Consider the following 21648-nt stretch of genomic DNA (forward strand, 5'->3'; position numbering starts at 1 on the left):
ATAACACTCTTTCAGAGGTACTCCTGGAGGAAGGGAAACTAGAAGATAGATTATCTTATTTTCCAAATTCATGGCTAGGAAGGAGAATGAATGAATGTGAATAAAACTTTCCCCAAAATTAAAAACAAAACAAAACAGGACGTTCCCGGTCAGTGGTCTAAGTGGATTAGAATTACTTTCCAACAGGCCCAGGTTTCAGCCTCCCTTCTCATGATCACAGCTTCACAGGTTGAACAGAAAAGAGCTCCACACGTGAAGTCCAGTACTAGGCTACGTAAGTGTTTTGATTCTCTCCTTTTTCAATACTCCTTGGTAAGAACCTCTCCTTTAAGAGAATTAGGGGAAAACGTACCAGTGGTGGGATGACTGTCTGCTTCCTCAACACCCATAGGCTTACCTGCCCTGGTGCTCAGGAGAAAAACAAAGATGGGCTGCTGTCCAAAGTTCTTGATGGCCAGGTGTCTCTCTTCGCCTCTCACAGAACCGTCCACACGCTCATAGCTGTAGCCTTTACGTAGAGAAGACAACAACCACACACAGGTCCTTACTCTTTGCAAGGACTCTTAGGAAATAAAATAATCGAGTCATTCCTAAGCCAATGCCTATTTGTCCTTTCCACACCCAAGCCTGCCCTACTTTCAATAAAGCCCAAAGGAAAGATCTCAATTGTTTTATAACTTGATCTTGTTTCTTATTTTATGTGGTACTGAGGATTCAAACCATTGTCTCTCACATGCCACGTAAGGGAACTACCACTGAGCCACAACCCCAGTCTGAAAGATCTAAATTTAGGGGAACAATTCATCACTTCAGTCAAAAGCTTTGTAATGTTGTGAACAACCAAAAAAAAAAAATTCATCACTTAATCCCTCTCGCCTTGCATAAAAGTCAACTCAAAATGAATGAAGGACCTAGAAATTAAACCAGAGACTCTGTGTCTAATAGAAGAAAAAGAAGGCCTAATCTTCATCGTGTGGTATTAAGGCCCATCTTCCTTAATAAGATACCTATAGCACAATAATTAAAATCAGGAATCAATAAATTGGATGGAATCAAACTAAAAATTTTCTTCTTAGCAAAAGAAACAATCTGTGAGGTGAACAGAGAACCTACATACTGAGAGCAAATTTTTACCCCCTCACACATCAGATAGAGCACTAATCTCGGGGGTATATAAAGAACTCAAAAAGCATAAAAAAACCCAATCAACAAATGGACCAAGGACCTGAAAAGACACTTCTAGAAGAGGATATAGAGTCAATCAACAAATATTTGAAAAATTATCATCTCTAGCAATTAGAGAAATGCAAATCAAAACTACTCTTAGATATCATCTCACTCATGTCCGAATGGTAGCTATTATGAAGACAAACAACAACAGTGTTGGTGAGGATGTAGGGGAAAAGGGCACACTCATACATTACTGGTGGGACTAAAAATTGGTGCAGCCTATTGGAAAGCAGTATGGAGATTCCTTGGAAATCTGGGAATGGAGCCAGCATTTGACCCAGCTATCCCTCTTCTCGGTGTATACTCAAAGGACTTAAAAACAGCATCCTACAATGACACAGCCACAACAATGTTTATAGCAGCACAATTCACAATAGCTGAACTATGGAGCCAATCTAGATGCTCTTCAGTGGATAAATGGATAAAAGAAATGTGTCATGTATACACAATGGAATTTTACTGTTCAATAAAAGAGAATAAAATCATGGCATTTTCAGGTAAATGGATGGCGTTGGAGAACATAATGCTAAGTGAAGTTAGAAAATCCCAAAACAACAAATGCTGAATGTTCTCTCTGATATAAGAAGGCTAACTGATAGAGGGGTAGGGATGGGAAACATGGGAGGAATAGATGAAATCTATATAGTGCAGAGGGGTGGGAGGAAAAAGAAGGGTCAGGGGACTAGCAAGGATGTTGGAATGTGATAGACATCATTATCCAAAGTAAATATATGAAGACACGAATTGGTGTCAACATACTTTATATACAACCAGAGATATGAAAATATGTGCTGTATATGTGTCATAAGAATTGTAATGTATTCTGCTGTCATTTATTTTTTTAAATCAATTTAAAAAAGACTGGCAAAAAAGAAAAAGAAAATGCAAAAAATAAAAAAGAAAGAAAAAAAGAAATGAGAGAGTATATGCTAAAAACCAAAACCAAAACTAACAATAAAACCCCAGAATGCTTCTAGTAATCATACTGTGGAAGTATTGCAATTTTGACTGATATGTATTATGGGACAAAAGAAATGAGCATTTATGAGACATGAAAATTAAATTATTCCCTCTATGCTTCCAAACCAGAGTTATCAATATGGAAGAAACAGTATTCAAAAAAATAAAGATGATAAATAGAAGCTCTACTCTCAATTAAGTATCAATATACACATGGAAGTATAAAGTTCATAAGCATGTATGTATATACACACATAAAATATACACACATATAAAGACATGATAAACATGTAAAATATATACATATATACATACATATAAAGATATAATAAGTAAATACTTATATATACACACATATTAAAGTATATCCTCAAATCCTCCCATCCCCCTCCTGTCTCTCCCAGGTCCAGTGGAACTGAGGGGTCCCTGAGTGCTGACAGAAGGATGCAGTAGTCCCTGTGAGCCAGCATGCCTGGTGCAGTCAGCCAATGACTGCACCTCCTAGCAAACCTGGTGAGTGGTGCTGGTAGGTGGGTGAGAGGCCATAGGTCAGATTGGCACTGCCCCCTGTAGACCCATGCTCCACTTCCAGTGGCTGAGAAAGTGAGTGTTGCATTTGTTAAAAATAATGTGTCTCTGGGCATTGATCCCTAGATCCTCCCTCACACCATGGCAGGTGAACTGGTGCTTGTCTTGTATCTTCCTCTGATGTAACTGGGACAGGAAGCTCCTTGCTTGCCTGCACAGGGTGAGTCAGAGTGCTGTCCGTCCACCCGTCTGTGACATGGGCAGATTTCTGGAGAGTGACCAGGATGCAATATTTATATTTGTGTATTTATATAATCTAATATAGAAGAGTATTTTAAAGCCACAATTAAATATCAAACTTTTTTCACTAAAATATATTTCTTCTTATACACATCAAATTTTGTCTCTTGTTATTATCCCATAGATTTCTTGTGTGCTAGATAAGCATTATGAACTTTCGTAGATTATTTTCACTTATATATCTTTTGCTAGTATACACAAACAATCCATGGTAAGGTTTTATTTACATTGAAGCTAATTATATCTGATCAATATATTAGTTTTCTTTGGGGATGCACTCAAGTAATTTTAAATGATACAGAAAATTAAACTCACACTGCCCTTAACATAACACTTTCTCTTCTGGTATTTAGTAAAAATGGATCACAAAACTAAGCAACTTGAAGGTTGAAGCAGGAACTGCTTTATTGAGGGGAAACTCGAGGGAACTGAGCAGGAACTCAAGGTATCGGGTACTCAAGGTAGCAGGCACCACTTTATTGCGGAACAGCAGAGGTATATATACCTAACTGATTACACACAGCTTGACTCAATTAGCATTATCTAGATACAGCAGTCAGCCAATAAGGAATCCTTATCATCTTAATGGCTCCATGGCATTGACTCACAAACCACTCCTCCTGGCAAACTGCCAGATGCCATCTTTACTTGATTTGTGGTCCCCAACATTTTAGAAGTTGTGAGAAAGCAATTTAGATGTTCCTGATGATGTCTAAGAGGCCTGGGTGCCTAGAATCAATCTAAAATCTAAAACTAATTCAAGGATATTGAATAGGAACACTGTGTCCCCTACCATTTTTGTATTTGTCTTTGCTTGTTGATCTGCAATCACTCTTAAGACATTAATTATTTATTATACTGTTCCATTTAAAGAGTCAGAGAATGAAGACATAAATCTCCAAAGACCAAAGTGATGTTCCTGAACAGGAAGTTTCTCTATGTGTCCTGTATCCATGACTACTTTTTAATTTTTCATTACATTTCAACTATAATTGGAAAAAACTCTCATATTACTTTCAGGTCTATATTCATGTAAGTTTTGACTTATCTCTTTAATGTCCCAACTTCAAGAGATAAGTCAAAACTAATAAAAATAATTTATTATTTACCAAAGACATATTTAGCCTAAACTTCTATGATAAATATGTCTTTGTTAAATAATAAATTAAAACACCTCATGATGTATAAAGCCATAAATAACTTTCCACATCATTTATTATTTACTACCAGCAAGACATCTGTTAAGAGTTTACACACATTATCTAATTTAACCCCTATGGTTCCTAATAGGCTCCATTTAAAGATGCTCAAAGATCACTGACTTTTCCAAGTTTTGAAATATTAATGGAGAAAATGGGCATTTTAACCCAGTTCTTCTCAGGCTGAAAATCAAGTATATTATTGTTTAAAATATTAAATACAAAATCATAACTGTGTGAAAAATTTAATGGCCAATTTTTAATTTTACATTGAACTGGCTTTATGTAGAAAAGGCTAATGTAAGAAAAGGTAATGAGAGATTTGACTGCAAAATTATTTTAAATGATTTCACAAAAAAAGAATCCATAAATTGCAGATAAAATTAGTATTATATCTATCAAATAGTAAAAATTTACATGAAAAAGTGATATTATCAATTGAAAAAAATAATGCTTGTACAATTAGGAAGAGACAGGGCACATACCTTACTAAATAAGAAATACAGAAGCAGCATTAACTTATAAAAAATGCTGAAATACATAATAACTAATATGTAAAAATTTTTAAGGTGAAAAATCATTTTAGAATTTGGAGATGGGCAATATTTTTTTAAAAAAATCTAAAAATATTTGTAAAAGAAAAAATTGCTTTGAAGGAAAGAAAAGAGAATTCCAGGTTTTAGATATGTTGAAAGGGAGAGAGAAAAAAAGGAAAAAGGAAGAGTAACCAAAATGAAAATCACTCAAATCAGTCAATGTAATGAAAAACCAAAAAAAAAAAAAAAAAAACAAATAAAAAACACCAATGCGCAACAGAATGATCAAATTTACTGGATTTAAAGTCCACTACTTATGGTGAAAAAAGATAAATTTATTACCACCATATATTACAAAGGTAATATATTACCTTAGATTAGAAAAATGAAGAATAGTGTTACTGTATTAGATAATTAACAACTTATGCAAATGCCTGGAATTTTATTGAGTTTGAAGCTGAGAATTAAACCAAGTGTCACAAAGATTTATAGATTATCTCTTAGTGATAACATTTTTAAAATTTTTTTGCCTACTAAGAGTTGTTTCAGAGTAATGTCTTTATTGTTTCCACAATTAAATAGCTGAAAACAACTGTGTTGTAAAAGATGGAGGACAATGGGAAAAGTTTAAGCTGCATTTGGACTAATCAAAGAGCAAATTAATGTATTTTCTGATTTTAAAAAATACTAAAAAATATGAACACCTTTTAGCTCATGAATATTCTTCCAAAATATAACAAGTATTATATATATATACACACATATATACGTATATATATATATACATAAATATATATATATACATACATATACGTATATATATATATACATACATATATATATACATATATATGTATATATATATATTTATATATGAAGATTACTGTGACATTGTTTATAGCATCTGAAAATTGGGTGTAGATTCTACAAGTCTATATAAAGGAATGGATTTAATTTTAGCATATCCATTATGTGAAAAAAAATTATTAACTTAAAATTATTATGCCAATTTATTTACTCTAATAATAGGTAAAAAAGGTAATAAAGTTGAAATAAACATGTTTGATTCTGGTTTTGAAAAATGCTAATCCAGTAGTAATGATTCATAAGATTATATAGAAAATATTAGCCATAATCAAGAGGATAATTCTTTTTTATTTTACACTGAACTTTATGAACATAAAAAATTGACATCCTATTCCTAAAGTATTGTTAGATGTTTGACAATAGGTAGAAATAACACAAAATTAGAGAATGAGTACTAATGCTAAAATTTAAGCTACAACTTTATTCCCACCTATGTGAATAATGAAACATTATTTTTAAGTGTTCCTCATTCTTTGGTCATTTGAAAATGTAAGGCTGTATATGAATATACATTGAACATGAAATAATATTTATAAAATTACTTTTTTTCAGAATAAAGTTTTAGAACCCCTAAATTTTCTTATGCTTCATAAAAGCACTATTGTTGTTCTTACCAGGCCAATAATAATAACACTAATAATAAAAAAATTTTTCAAGGCTGAGATTTCCCTTTCATGCTCAGAAGATAAACAGACAATTGGCACCAAATTATAGATTTGGGACAAACAAAACCTTGAATCTGTCAGTACAAGTAGAGAAAGTGAAGCTCAAGTGCTGCAAAAGGATTTGATACTACAACAGTTTGTTTCTTTGTTTGTTTTGAACTCAGAGGCCCTGGACTACTGAGCCACATCCCAGCTCTATTTTGCATTTTTTAGATATTTTTTTAGTTGTTGATGGACCTTTATTTATTATTTATTTATATGTGGTTCTGAGAATAAAACACAGTGCCTCACACATGCTAGGCAAACACTATATATTATGAGCCACAACCCCAGCCCTCATATTTTGTATTCTTATTTAGAGATGGTCTCCCTGAGTTGCCTAGTGCCTTGCTGTTCCTGAGGCTGGGTTTGAACTCATGAGCCTCTAAGCCACTGGGATTACAGTTGTGCACCACTGTGCCTGGTTGATAGCACAACAATTTATTAAAGCAGAAGCATCTTCTGTGAATTTATTGGACAGCTTCTGCTAACACCCTTTCAAGTGCAATCATGGGTTTCTTTCATTCTAACTGATGACTGATTCCTTTCTCTTCTTCTGTCCAGATAACTTTAAGCTCCTTATCTTTATTGAATCTAACTTAGAAAACAAATGTGTTGTATTCTAATATCAAATATGAAACACATTTTTGTAATAGAACATTGTTGTCTTTGATTTTCCATATTATATCCCTAAAATCATAGACACTTCGAAAAGACATTACATTGTGTTTTATGAACATTCCAAATAATAAGTAGCTAAGATAAATATTTTCTGAACTCTGAATGTTAAAATCTGGTACTTCTTTATATTCTCATATTCTAAAATAGCTACTATTACTTCTTTGTATTTTCATATTCTAAAATAGCTAATATGATGGGCATAGGTGTTCAAACTGGAGAGATTGAATAGGGGTTGAAAATTGTTCGCCTTGGTTTCTTCTACTTTAATTATCATTTTTAGTTGAGTTCCCCTTAATTTTATGTTGGAATACTATAATAATATCCTGACTCTCCTGTGTGTGTGTTTGTGTGTGTGTGTGTGTTTCAATTTACTCTTTAAGCTCATATGTCTGATATCAGCACCTCCTTATATAAGCACCGTAACTGTTCCCAGTAAAAAGCAAAAGCAGACACACTTAAAATTTTGCATCTACAATTTACCCCTTTCCCTCAAATGTTACTTTCAATACATCATCATTTTGTTGTTAACAAGTTAAATATTCTCCAATTCTCCTTCTTCTATCCTCTTTGTTATTACCACAAATCAGTGTTCTGGGGTGGGAGACTCCCCTGAGAACATCTGAAAATGCCTAAAGATATTGAGATGTTGTTATACTGGAGGTGAGGGAAATATTACTGACATCTAGTGAGTAGAGGCCTTGGTTACTGATAAACTACTACATTTTTACAGCAAAACCTCCAACAGCACAGAATTCTGCAATGCAGAACCATCATAATGCTGAGGTCCAGAAACTGCCTGAGATCAAGACATCATTAACTGGTAAGTAGATACCTGAAACAACAGAATGAATGAATGATCTCTCTCTGTTGCTCTGGCTCCCATCCAAGACAAATTTCCACACTATAGCAGAGCCAGTCTGTCCAAAATGTAAAAAGAGCCTGTATTTTATACTTGAAACTTCAATTATTTAGTACAAGGGATGGAAGGCATTATAAAATTCTTCATAAATTATTTCCTCATTAACTCTTTAGTTTCTTCTCACCTCCCTTTTTCTTTCTATACCAAACTTCAGCGCTACTGCAGAGTTTTCTATTATTTAAACGTTCATCTTCTATCTCTGTTGTCTGATTTCTGACATTTTGATATGCTGAAGCTTCTGCATGATTGCTATGACACTCAATTGATAGGACTTGTTCCCTTTGGGCATAGGTCCCCCTCTGAGGAAAAAATAGAATATAATCAGGAAAATGCAAATAACCACTGCATCACTGTAAATTCTGAGAGAGCTTATTAGACTATTTTGGAAAATTAATTTAGTACATTTTATAATTGAGTTGGATTCCAAAAAACAAACACCCACCTCAGTTTGTTATTTTTGCCATTTTAACACACAATAAAATACTTCTGAGACAAAGTTTTTCTCCTGATTTGTTTTGGCACTGGAACCTGGAGTCATCCCCCAGGACAGAGTGGTTAAGGAAGATGGACTTCCCTTCATTTTCAGATGCCCCAGTTGTGTGAGCATTAAATATTATTCCATCTACTTAATAGCCAGGAAGTCACAAAATAATTGAGAAAAAATAGCAGGTTTTGAGACAGTGAGGAATTTTTCCTGCTTATACTTTAAGAAAGGCAAATCAATATGAACAAAATTTCTAGTGATGTTAATTGGCTTAGGTAAGGTAGGGGATAGCCATTTGAACAAGTCACTGACATATCAAATGTTACCTTTTGGAATTTTAAGCAATTTTATAACAAAGGAAACTGATTTTGCCAATCTGAGAGATAGTGGAGACTTTTTCTCTTTGAATAAAATCATCCTACTGACTTACACAGATAGATCTCAAATTTTTGTATCATGCTGCTTGATTTTGCAAATCAAAAATTGATTTGTCCAATTTCCCTTAGATTTTTTTAAGTTCTCCTGTGTAATATTTTGGAGTAGTTTCTTGGCCTGATGGGCCCAATTTACCCTTTGTGACACAGTGAAAAAAAGGATACTGGTAATAGACATCAATAAGTTCCATTCCAATTTTTAAAGAATTAGCATTTACATATTTAGCTTTCAAAAAATAAAAATCAAACAAATGTTATTCCTCATAAAAGACTTGTGACACAAAATATTTAATTTTTATATTTTGCTGTTTCCTTCACTTATCCACAATAACATACTCTTTTTTAGAGTGGAAGAGATAAAAGCTTTTGTATTGATGACATATTAAAGAGAGAAAATGAAATGAGCTTAAGTTTGATTTTAAAAATGTGTTTTTCAGAATATGTGTAAGTTCAATTTTTATAAGCATTAAAACCAAGCATTTCTAAGTGATCAAACTTAACTCTTCTTTTAAATTTATTCCATAGGTAATAGCAGACAATTAAAAACTACTCCCCACCTCCACAGAAGCATTATTTTACACTTGAGAAACTCAAGTACCTTTGTTTCATTATCTATTAGAGGATAGAGAAATAGTAGGTCTGACAAAAATAGATGTATATATAATATATATGTATAATAGATGGGCATATTTAAGTATGTAAATTGTATCTCTGCCTATCTTAAAAAATGCTAATTAAAAAAGTGAATGCCATTCTAATTTTATTCTGTTTAAGAGGTAATTTATTCAAGAATATTCAGAAATCATCTATCTAATGGAAGGTTAGATTTTATTAGCATAATCCAAAAGTAGCATTTATTACTGGGGAAAGTAAGTGGTGTGGGGCTTTCATTTGGGCTTTAAAGTTTATGTCCACCTGCACTGTAGAATTATTGTAAGAAGTTCCTTGTCACAAAATATAGAATTAATATTATAGCTCTGAATATTGGATATAATACACAGTAACTAGAAACTTTAGATATATTTTATATTTAGATTATTCTTTCATTCTTCCTTTTATATACTAGATGTTGATGATATAAAAAATGATACAATATAATACCAATCCTGAAAGAATTTGCATCATAATGGAGAAGATATCTATTTGTAAAAACTGAGACCAAGCACACTTAATGTTATGATTAAAGCTTTTGAAAAAGTATATGAAAATTAGATTAATGAGCTCTCACTTCTATTAGGATGGGAAAGTAATGATGGTGCAGCAGAAATTCTTTGGGGCATGAAAAAAAGAGAATTCAATGTGGAACTTAAAGAGCGAGAGGCAATGGAGGATATGTTGGCAAATGTTAAGCATAAATAGAGACAGAGAAGCAATAAAGATCAGAAGAGGTAGGAATTGTGTGAAGCGAAGGAATTATGTGAACAAGTATTAGTGGGGCTGAGTTTGTTCCTACAGGGAATTTGGAAGACTATTTGTGATCATGCTTGGAAGAGCTGGGGGACATATAAATAAATATTGAGTTTATTACATAAATAATAGAATATTTTCTTACTTTTGTGGGTATGGCATGGTTAAATGTTTATTTTAGAAACTAATGCTTATGAGAGGGGAGAATGGCACACTTGAGAGAGGCTCATGACAGGAAGAGCAACTACGGGCAGGTCACTGTTTTCTAGGCTAGAGATAAGAGAAAGGAGGGTTGTAAGCACTGGCAATAATGACAAAATGAGAACTCATTCAGAAAACAGAATAAACAAAACATAATAGTAAGAATTTGATTTTTATTTGGTTTGTTGTAGATAAAATCACAAAATTTAGAGATTTAAAGTTGCCTATAGTTATGTCTCAATTATGGTAAAAACTGTTTTAAAATAATTGAATACTTGGTGTGTCACAGCAACTCATGTGGTGGGAACAGCAGCAGTGGCCAGGCAGCACAGTTTCAGAAGGTTCCTGAGAGCCACTGCCTGCAGCACCTGCATGAGCCTTGTGCTCTCAGCCAGGAAGCTCCAAAGGAAGGTCAGCTCTGAAGAATGTGAGACTAAGAAGAAGCCCAAGAGGAGGTCTTCCAGGCTGTCTTCTCTGACTGCTGCTGCCAAGGCAGATGCCAAAACCAGAAAGGTTTTCTTTCATAGTCAGCAAATGGAAATAGTGATGTGAATGAATAACTGTGATATGAGGTAATAAATGCAGTTTTGAAAATGTTTCCAAAATAGAACTGATGGGAAGCAGCAAGTCATCAAGGAGACTGTATAAAGTGTATGTTCACAAAAGGGAGATTTTTATAAGGATCCCAAAGAGGAGTTGGATATTTCCAGATGGAGCAGAGTGAGACTGAGAGGTCTGTGAAAAGAAAATAGGATTTCAGGAGGTGCATCATCATCTGCCTAACTACAAATATATTAGACAGTTAAGGGAACTGAAAGACTTTAATTTGATTGAAATGCACAATATAATTCTATAACAAAGGGAAAATAGGCAAAAGAGAAATTAGAGAGTACATTGCTTGGTCCTTTAATAAGCAAAGACAAGAATAACATGGGGACATTTACATTTTAGAATAATCTCATTGGCTTTATTGCTGACGAAGGGATAACAGATGTAAGACCTATGAATGAGGGGCTCAGAGTAGAGTTTACTATATTTTAGCAGAGAGATGATACAAATTTTAATGTCATTATCAGTTACCAGACGATGTTATTTAGAGTCAACAAAATATGATTACATAGAGAAGTAAATTGAGAAGTAAAATTGATATATGTTTGATTTGATATATTTTGACCTAGAATTTATATATTTTAAAAAACCTTTTATAATTTACACTAAGTGTTTACTGTGTATAGATGAAATATTTGAAGGATTTACTGAGTCTGACAATTTTAGTGTTTTAGCCTCCTGATTCATTAATATAAAATGTTACAGTTTAAGTAAGGGAAGTATTTTTTGTTTGAATTACTGCTGTCTAAAAAAAGATATTTAAATGATTATATCAAACAAGAATTTATTATGTCTGTTTTTATTATTTAATTTTCCTTTTAATGTGTTATGGAAAACAAAAGTTTAATAATGGAAAACTACATTTATTTTACATAATTTTTGAATAATTTTTAGCTAAGTTATCTAAGGCAAAAAATAAAAAGTAAAGTTTTAGAAAGCCAGATATGTGGTAGGAGGTGGGAGAACTAGAGGTGTGCAGAATTTGTGGTTAGAGACTGATCCTTCCCATCTCTTCCAGATGCTTCCCTTATTCTTAACATTTCTCCAAATTTGATATTGATACTCTCTTCTCACATTTTTCCAAAGAGGCAATTACATTACTTTCTATGATTGCAGAAAGTTATGATTACATTATATTAGATTTTGACACTAAATTACACACTGGTGAGAAAGCCATGCTCTTCATTTGTTTTTTATTTTCATCACTAAGACAATACAAAGATGACTCCCATTCTGTAGTCACAAGTTACTTCAATATTCCTAGTAAAACATAACAGAAACATATATATGTTTTATTTCATTAAGATCTCCTGAAGGGAGACAATTCTTTGTTGTATACTAGAGCCTTTCTCCCCAAGTTTTGAAAAGCAAAATGTCTCCAGGTATTGTCAACTATCTCCTAGACTATGAATATGGGAAAGAGGCAAAAACTTCCGTGATCCAGATGCAAAATAAACATTAAATGTTTAAAGATATTTCATCTTTTAAATTCTAATGAAATGCCCAAACAAAATTCTTTTTTTAATTTAATTTTTAGTTGTAGTTGGACACATACCTTTATTTTAGTTATTTATTTTTATGTGGTGCTTAGGATTGAATGCAGGGTGTCGAACTATCTAAGCAAACACTGTATCGCTGAGCCACAAGCCCAGCCCCTCCCAAATATAATTACTGTCTAAAAAAATATGGAAAGAAAAAATCATCACTTTATATGCCTGTAGATAAAATACATCTGCAAGTGGGTTTTGTTATATCATATTTGTAGAAAAGAGGAGAATGGAAGATAAAGTTTTCCCATTCAGTTTTCTCAATCTGAATGCTCTTGTACTCTAAGCAAGACTTGTTGATTTTCCTCATAATTAAACATAATCTACATTCTGTTACAGCAACACATTCAAGGAGAGAATAAGGTACCAATCATTTACCTGCAGAAAGAAAATTAACAATTTGCTTCATGTTGCTCTGAAGTAACCATTTAGGTTTTTAAAAAGTACCCAAGGTTTTCACCCACTTTCTCCTTACATTATCGTCATTGAACATAATAGACAGCTATTAAAAATGTGACCTTATGTGGGGGAGATATTATTTTTAATCAATCACTCCTTTGGATAAATGTTTTGAGTCATTCAGTGGTAACTGAGTCCTTCTGCTCCACTGGCATATATGGGAGACACAATTAGAATTACTGTAATTATCAACTACTTCCTATAAGCAAATAGAAATGATAGCTAAATAATCTTTAAGTGAATAATATTAAATATCACAATTATGAAAAAAGTAAAGAATATGAGTTATTTAATATTTTTTTCGAATTCCAACTCACTGTTTTGCCTGGAATTACACTACATTATGTTGAAGTAATTGGTAAACTATACTATTATGAGTGTAAATTTTACAAATATTGAAATTACTGCATTCTGAATAAAATCACAAACTCTTAAAATGGGATATTTAAAGAAGGGAAAATAGTAACTAATACAACTATCTAAAATAATTTATTATACTTTACTGGGCAGTCATAGTCATAGTATTCTTATAAATATTTTTTAAAACATTTTTTTGTAGTTGTAGATGGACAGAATGCATATATTTTATGTTTTTTTATATGGTGCTCAGGATCAAACCAAGTGCCTCACATGTTAGGCAAGCATTCTGCCAGTAGCTTCAGCCCCAATCCCAAGGCATTCTTTTTAAGTATCATTAAGTTTACACATATTTTTTGGAAGGGATTGAGTATTTGTTCATCTATGATCAACATTTTTAGGCTAATTTTCTGTTTTAACTCAAGTTTTAAAAAAAACCTGCTTTTATTCACATTAAAAACAAACTGCTTGATATGTACTCAATAATTAGATGATGAATTAAGATGTAATTATTCCAATAAGTAGGATGTGGATGCACTGGAGCAAACACTAGCAAGAGTGAGGGCATGCTGCTAAACTGTCTCACCTACTTTTATCATGCTGTATCCACTTTAGGGATCCAATTTATGTGGTAAACAAAACTTTCAACAAATTCATTTCATCCTCACAACAATTATACAATGGGGAGATCAACTTAATCTTCATTTTACAACTTGGAAAACTGAAGAACAAAAATATCCCATAACTTATATAAAGTGGCATGCCAATAGTGGCACAGCATGGATCTGAACAGTCTTGCTTCAGCAGCAGGATTTTTCCAACCTCAATAGACACACAATTCAGTTAGCAATCTTATTAAATTCAGATTCAGACTCAGTACTTCTGGTTAGGGGAAAACAACATACTGAGTTTTAACAATCACACCTGTGATACAGATGTTGCTAGTCTGAAGATCACCCTTTAATTAGCAAAGTTCTAATCTACACTGGACAATACTGAGAGATATGGCAACCATCAGAAACACAGTTTATCCTCAGAAAATTACTCTTTTGTGCAAATTGCCAACTTCTGATTTAGAACTTATGCTACTTCTTTTTCTCTCTTTTAAAAAGGGAAGGTAAGGGCTGGGGATGTGGCTCAAGTGGTAGTGCACTCACCTGGCATGCGTGCGGCCTGGGTTCAATCCTCAGCACCACATACAAACAAAGATGTTGTGTCCGCCGATAACTAAAAAATAAATATTAAAAAATTTTCTCTCTCTTTCTCTCTTTAAAAAAAAGGAAAGTTAACAAAATTTGCAAGTATTATAGTATTTACAAGTATTATAGTAGCTAATTTCAGGTTTTGATAGTCAACATATCATTAATATAAACTTGAAACTGTAATATCTACCCCCCCATAAGGCCTTCCCTTCATCCAAAATGATTTACAATTTCTCTTAAATATCTTCTTTAACATAGATTCAGTCCAAACCCATTAATATTTAGGAGTACATGTTTGTACCCTCTATACAGGAAAAGAAATTCAAGGTTAACTTAGAAATCCAGCACCTTTCCAAACTTTTGCTGTTTACACAAGTGCTGACTCTTAAGTGGAAAAGGAAGCACATCTTTGATAAATAGAACATAAATGTCAACACATTACTAAACAACTCTCGTCCATAACTTTCTGTAAAACAAAGGGATGTTCATAATAATTTCCCTTCATGCTCACTGGTGAATTGATTTTTATACCATAATCTAAAATATAGAATGTAAAAAGTATAAAAGTAAACCAAAAAACATATATTATTTCCCTGTGTTTAAAATGCATTGGCCCACAGGCCTTCAATACTTAAAACCTAAAATACCATCAAATCATTAGAAATTAAATCTTTATCAACCTTTTTTACTAAAAGAAAAAGAAGTATTCCTATTGACATATAATCAAACACTTTTAAAGTCATGCATTTAATTTGACAATGATATCTTCCAAAGGCCGTCCTGGATGTGTATATTAGACCTAATTATGTAACTAAAGAATAACTTATTAATTAAAACAAAAGATGGGATTTAAGACAAATCTCCCTAGTACAAGTAATTCTGGTTTTCCTATATCTCATTCAACATTTTCCTGAATGTACCCAGATACACTTAACATTTCTTCCCTGAGGGATAATTAACTGCCACATACTTTGACAAGTTTACACACACACACACACACACACACACACACACACACACCCCTTACCAAAAGCCATAATTAAATAATTGCACCTGGAAGTAGCAAGCATAAGGTTTCAAAGGTCTCATGCAATATTAAAACACAAATTCTAAATATACTTATGATTGTGGAATCCCATTTTTAATTACAACATAAATTAACAAATCTAAATAATACAATTACCATAAAGCTAAAATTCTCATTTATGCAGCTATGAGTTAAAAGAAATATAATACCACAATCTATTGCATTTTCTGGCATGAAAGCAAAAACACAATACAAATGTAGGCTTTTCTATCAAAATTACAAGAACTAACCTTCTACCCAGAAAAATCCAAAGACACACAAAAGCATCTGCATTATTTTACATATGAGGTGTATGAAAAAAAGTCTCTCCCCAAAGTAGTAAGAAACAACTTCTAATTTCCTAAGAAACTTGTATTTTACATTTGTTTTTTTTTCCTGAATCACTTACACAGCCACAAAGAAACTCAGATATTAAAGAACTAGAGAAGTTAAAAGATGTCCTTTTCAATAGCCAACAGTCACCAAAGACTGTGACAAAAGAAAATAGATATAAGTATTCCATGTTACTGTGCACAAGCAAGCCCAAAGTTTTACTGCTTCACTAGTTAAATCACTAATGTTAAGCATTATTTCATGAACCTAAATGAAATCTGGTATATAAAGAGAAAAAAAATATGTGATAAGTGAAAGTTACTTTCTATTTCACAGAAATATTATTATTATTTTAGATTATTTTACTTCATCTAAAATAATCCTGTGACCTTGTGGAAACAGTCCTGGGTTAAACACTTAAAGTACATTCCTTTACCAAATGTACCAGTACATTACGGCTCTGAAAGTATTCAATATGTCTACTATGTTCTCTAGATGTAAATTCATACACTGGTTTAAGCCATTTGCAGAAAATCAACAGAAATTATGAGAATATATTCTGAAAGTTAAGTGATTCTTCCACAGAGCAAATTTAACTTGACCTCCTAAATGGTACAGATTTGACACACCATTTAGAAGGCTAAAAGAAATACTGATTTACTTCTTCTCTAAAGCAATACTGTTCAACAAAATTATAATACAAGTTACACACGTAATTTTGGATTTTCTAATAACTATGCTAAAATGATAAAAATACAATTTTTAAAACACTTACTAAACATGCCAAATATTATTTCAAGATGTAATAAATATCTTTAAAATATTTATTCTTTTACAAATATTTTAAAGATATTTATTACAAAATTAAGTTTTCAAAATCCAGTATGCATTTCACACTTACAGCATATCACATTTTCAACTAACCACAACAACCTGGTCCATAGTCAGAATGTGGCTAGTGGCTACACTATTGAGCAGTATACTTTTTAAGTAATATTTTGAGATCTGACATACCACTCTGTTTATAATTAGTTCACATTCCTGTCTCCTTTTTAAACTGAAATGACTGTGACTACAAATATAAGCAAAACTGTTAATTCACTGGATAAATCAGGATCAGATTCCCCCTTATCTGGGAATCTGGTTAACACACATAATAGGTAGCAAATGGATTTTTCTTTATTATGTCTCAAGTAGACTTCAGAGATGGTGCTGATCAACATGAGCAAACACAATTTGTAGCAAAAACACAGGTTAAACACCAAAATATTTTTATATCAAATCATAACACTGCCTTAATTCTAGCATCCCTTCCCGTCTCATTCTTGAGCACATACTTCTATGCAATTTATTTATAATATTGCTCTCTAAATTTGATAAATTTTGTCAACCATACAGTCATCATTCAAAAATAAACAGAACATTATATAAGACACAAATGAAAAAAAGTCAACCAGCTACTTTTAATACAATTTGTCAACCAATCTTAAATTCTGAGTTTCACTGAGTTTGATTCTTCTCACAATTCCAATTAATTTACTGCTAAGAATTTTCCCAAGTCATTAGGATATTTGTTTAAAATGTAAATAATTCCTGCCAAGGCCAATGTCTCGGCTTGGCACCAGAATCACGAGGCACTCACAGCTTTGTAGGTTCAAACAGCAATTCTTTATTCCAGCTCTCACACCACCTCCACACAGGTCCAGGGGCAAAACGTTCTCCTGTCTCCCGCACCAACCACCTACTCCACAAGGCTCTCTCCCAATCCCATTTTAATCTCACGAGAACTCAATGGGAACAAGCAGCAGGAACACCCTAATCCCAGCAATAATCTTCAACTTCCAACTTCCCTAAAACCCATTATCTTAAACTGGCAACGCCTTAAATTCAAGGAGCCGGTTACTTCCTCAAACCTGATTAGCTCTAAACCCGAATCCGCCTTGGTCCTTGAGCAAGGTCACCTTATTAAAGCATGCATGCAATGTTCCATCAAATGTCCTCTAAGCAGCATGGGGTACGCTTGGCAAGGAAATTTCGATGCGTCATTCCTACTTGGTAATGGCCCTCAGCATCTCCCCCCTTCTGATTAATTAAACAACAAGCAATGTGGCTTAGGACCGTGCCTGGTAGGTTGTCCAATTCAACATATGGTTCTTACCCGTCATCGGATGAACTGACCTCTAGGCGTCAGTCCCCTGTCTTAGGTTGAATCCACTGCAATCAGATCAACCCGTCGCTGACTACCGGTCCAGCATTCAGCCATGCTTGTGGATAGGCCTAAGCACCAGTGGGGGGGTGAGGTTCTTGCCTCACCTCTGTTGGCCCCCAAATTTAACCTTGGTGCCAGTGGGGGGGTGAGGTTCTTGCCTCACCTCTGTTGGCCCCCAAATTTTAGACCATCACTAGTAGAAGGGAGGAAGATACAGAAATGCCACAACACCAAGCCAATTGACGGCTCCTTTGGAAAAATTGCGTCACTGGTGACACCATCAGCAAAGATGTCAGCATTACCACAATTAACATGGGGTGCGCTGGCAAGGAAATTGCATCACTGGTGACACCATCAGCAAAAATATGCCAGCAGTACCACAATTCGCTGCACCAGACGATAGTTCACAATGCATGCAACTGATATATAGTCCAGGCAAGTTCTGCAGGCAGTTCAAATCGGAGGAGTCTATCAATATGTCCATTTCCTCCCAAAGTAAATCAAGTCCTTGATTGAGCATTACTTGTTGAGTTATATTCATTGATGCATTAGTTTATACAGTTTCCTGTGGTAGCTATCATAGAAGCTGTAGTTTGGTTTTCTTAGTCTTCACCGGCACTGGGATGGAGATGGGAATTCTGGTAATGATGTTAAAGAGACATTATCCTGAACAGAATTATTAAATATAATGAAAAGGAAAAGTGAAAGTAAACAAACAGATCTGTTAATCACCTTTAAAAACAATAGTAAGAAAACAGATCTATTAACCACCTTTGAAAACAATCATAAACAGCTGTTTACCTAATTAGATTAAACCACTTAAATCACGTGAATAAAAAAAAATTCGGATCCATTTTTTCATGAGCGCTCCTCATATAAAAATATGGACATACACACATACTGACATGCAACACAAAACAGGGCACACATAACATACAACATATAAGACAATAATAACGGCCTTGTAGCTTTACCTAGGTAAAATCTCCATTGCAATGTTTAAAAACTCCACAGTCAAAAAATAAAACACAGTCAAAAAACAAAACTGATCAGAAAAACATTAACCTAGGTTTGTATGAGCTCAAAAAATAAAATAGAACTACGATGTGGGAAAAATGCAATAATAAAATAGATATTGAAAAAAAAGGCACCGTGGTTAATCACTGTCGCAGATGTAAGAATAGCCAAGCTGGAGCTCTGGATTTCAGCTGTTATGGATTTCAGTCAAATCATCTTCTTTTTCTGTAGAAATTGTTTTGGTTAACCTCTCTGGAATCCAAATCGGCTGCTGTTCTCCCTGTGGGAACACACAAACGGAACCCCGACTCCAGACAATAACTGGGTCGGGACCTTTCCATTGTCCTGTTAGAATATCTTTCCAAAGTACCTTAGGCTTATGTACATTTTTCGGATACATATGTCTTTCTGCAGCACTAAGTCCTGATGAATCCAAATTTAGAAAGTTTAGAGTAAAAAGGGTTATTTTAAGTTTATCTTTGGGGGATAAATACCCCTTTAAGATCCTTTTAAATTTAATTCTTTCAAAAGCATTCTGCCTTACTTTTTAGAATTATTTTAGTCCTTATAATTTTTAGATGTGGTTTTAAACCATAGTTGTCTTAGCCTTTTGCATTTTCTATCTGAAATACCTTTACTTGACATTTTCAACCTTTTCTATCTTATTTCTATCTTCTAGTTTTCTACTAAGTTTTTTATATTTACCCTTAGTAGCTTTTTTATCTCCTAGTTTTCTTATTTTGTGGGTTTAAAATTCTTGTCTTTCTACATCTTTTTTATCTTCCTATATCTTTTTTATCTTTCTATGTCTTCTCTTTTTTTTTTTTTTACCTTTCTGTACTTTTGTTTTTGAAGTTTTCCACTTCAAATTTTTAATATTCTTTATCTAAATCTTTTATCTTATTATCTTCCCATTTTCATGGGTTATTTTTTTTTTCTCCGTCATGAAGGCATCTTAACCACCTTCAATTTAACCTTTTAAAGCCATTTGCAACTTACTTAGACATTTTACAACTTTTTACTTTACCACACAGATTATCTCATCTCCCTCTTTTTGGTTTAATAAGTACATTTTAATAGTTTGATGAGTAAAGCAATCTTTTTTCCGCCATGAAGGTATCTCAACCACCTTCAATTTAACCTTTCAAAGCCTTCCAATTATCATCTATACTGTACTTTTAAATGTACTTTTTCACCACCTACCGCTTTACTCTCTAAAACGAGGCTTAGATTCTGTATAAATCGCTTTAATATTAGTTTACATGGCTGCCCTTCAACCAAAGGCTTTTTTTTACTCCTTTGAGAAGCTTTGTCTCAATCTGCCATGTACAAATACCTTTTTCTTCTTTCTTCCTTTCTCAAGCTTTTAAAGTAAGTCTAATTTTCTCAAAATCTTTTTAAATGGCATTTTACAACTTTTTACTTTACCATACAGAGATTATCTCATCTAGAAACATTTATTTAACCTTTAACCTTTTATATTAAAATATATTTCCACATCTTGAACCTTTTTATATCCCTTTTTTAACCGTTAACGCTTTTTATAAATTCACATTCTGAAACAACCCTTATAAAATTACTCCACTTTAATAAGATGAAATATTTTCATGTTTTCTAAGGTACTATTATACTGTAATTGAAACCCAACTGAAACTTCTTATACTCTCTGTATATAAATTACACATGAGAGAATCTTAACACTTAGTAACCTTGTTTAGCAAAGACACAGACCAAAGCAATATTAAACTTTTTTTCCATTTACCAATTTATGAAAACACACATAATGCTTAAATATATTACCTTATGGAACTTAATAAGTAAAGAGTACTTGATTTCATATTTAGTGGTTGATATTTTAACACTTTAGCTTTGTAAATTAATCAGCTGTCTGTAGAAACCAAGATCTTAGACAATTAAAGTAAACAGAACTAGCCATCTCTTTCTTGTTCAAGAAAAATCCTTCTACAGGATACCATGATGGTCCTATTGATATACTTAATAACTCATCTTTAAAAAACCATGGGCTACATTTTTGTACTGTATCAACATATGCCCTAGCTGTTCTTGGTCTTATTGGGGTGCCTCCTTCCTCTAACAATTTCTCTTCCTCGGAGGCGAACAACTTCAAACCTTGAGTCAACCATTTTCCCCAGTTTGCCTGAGAAAGTTCTAGGAACAGGCAACTTGAAATAAAAACAAAATAAATCAAAACAAGAACACGTTGTTTTTTGAAATGGTCACCCATTTTTTTGCTCTCCTTCAGGATCGAGCAAATTCACTTACCCCCAAGCTTCAGACATCCCAAGTACGGGCCACCATAATGCCAAGGCCAATGTCTCGGCTTGGCACCAGAATCACGAGGCACTCACAGCTTTGTAGGTTCAAACAGCAATTCTTTA

The 21648-nt window shown here is 33.3% G+C and overlaps 1 protein-coding gene across 12 annotated transcripts in view; it reads right to left on the bottom strand.

Annotated features, from left to right (window-relative positions):
- The window catches only part of LOC144374792 (transport and Golgi organization protein 1 homolog), a 78121-nt gene that overhangs the window by 49712 nt on the left and 6761 nt on the right, over positions 1-21648 (bottom strand). For 9 of the 12 annotated variants that reach the window (XM_078037537.1, XM_078037540.1, XM_078037539.1 and 6 more), the window contains exon 4: positions 398-562. The exons of 2 other annotated variants lie outside the window; for them this stretch is intronic. In XM_078037537.1, the coding sequence (XP_077893663.1) occupies positions 398-562 (165 nt within the window). The remainder of the gene's footprint in view (positions 1-397; positions 563-21648) is intronic. One more of the 12 variants, XM_078037546.1, reaches the window with a different exon arrangement.

The sequence above is a fragment of the Ictidomys tridecemlineatus genome, unplaced genomic scaffold (assembly GCF_052094955.1).
Source record: "Ictidomys tridecemlineatus isolate mIctTri1 unplaced genomic scaffold, mIctTri1.hap1 Scaffold_88, whole genome shotgun sequence".
NCBI classification, from domain to species: domain Eukaryota; kingdom Metazoa; phylum Chordata; class Mammalia; order Rodentia; family Sciuridae; genus Ictidomys; species Ictidomys tridecemlineatus.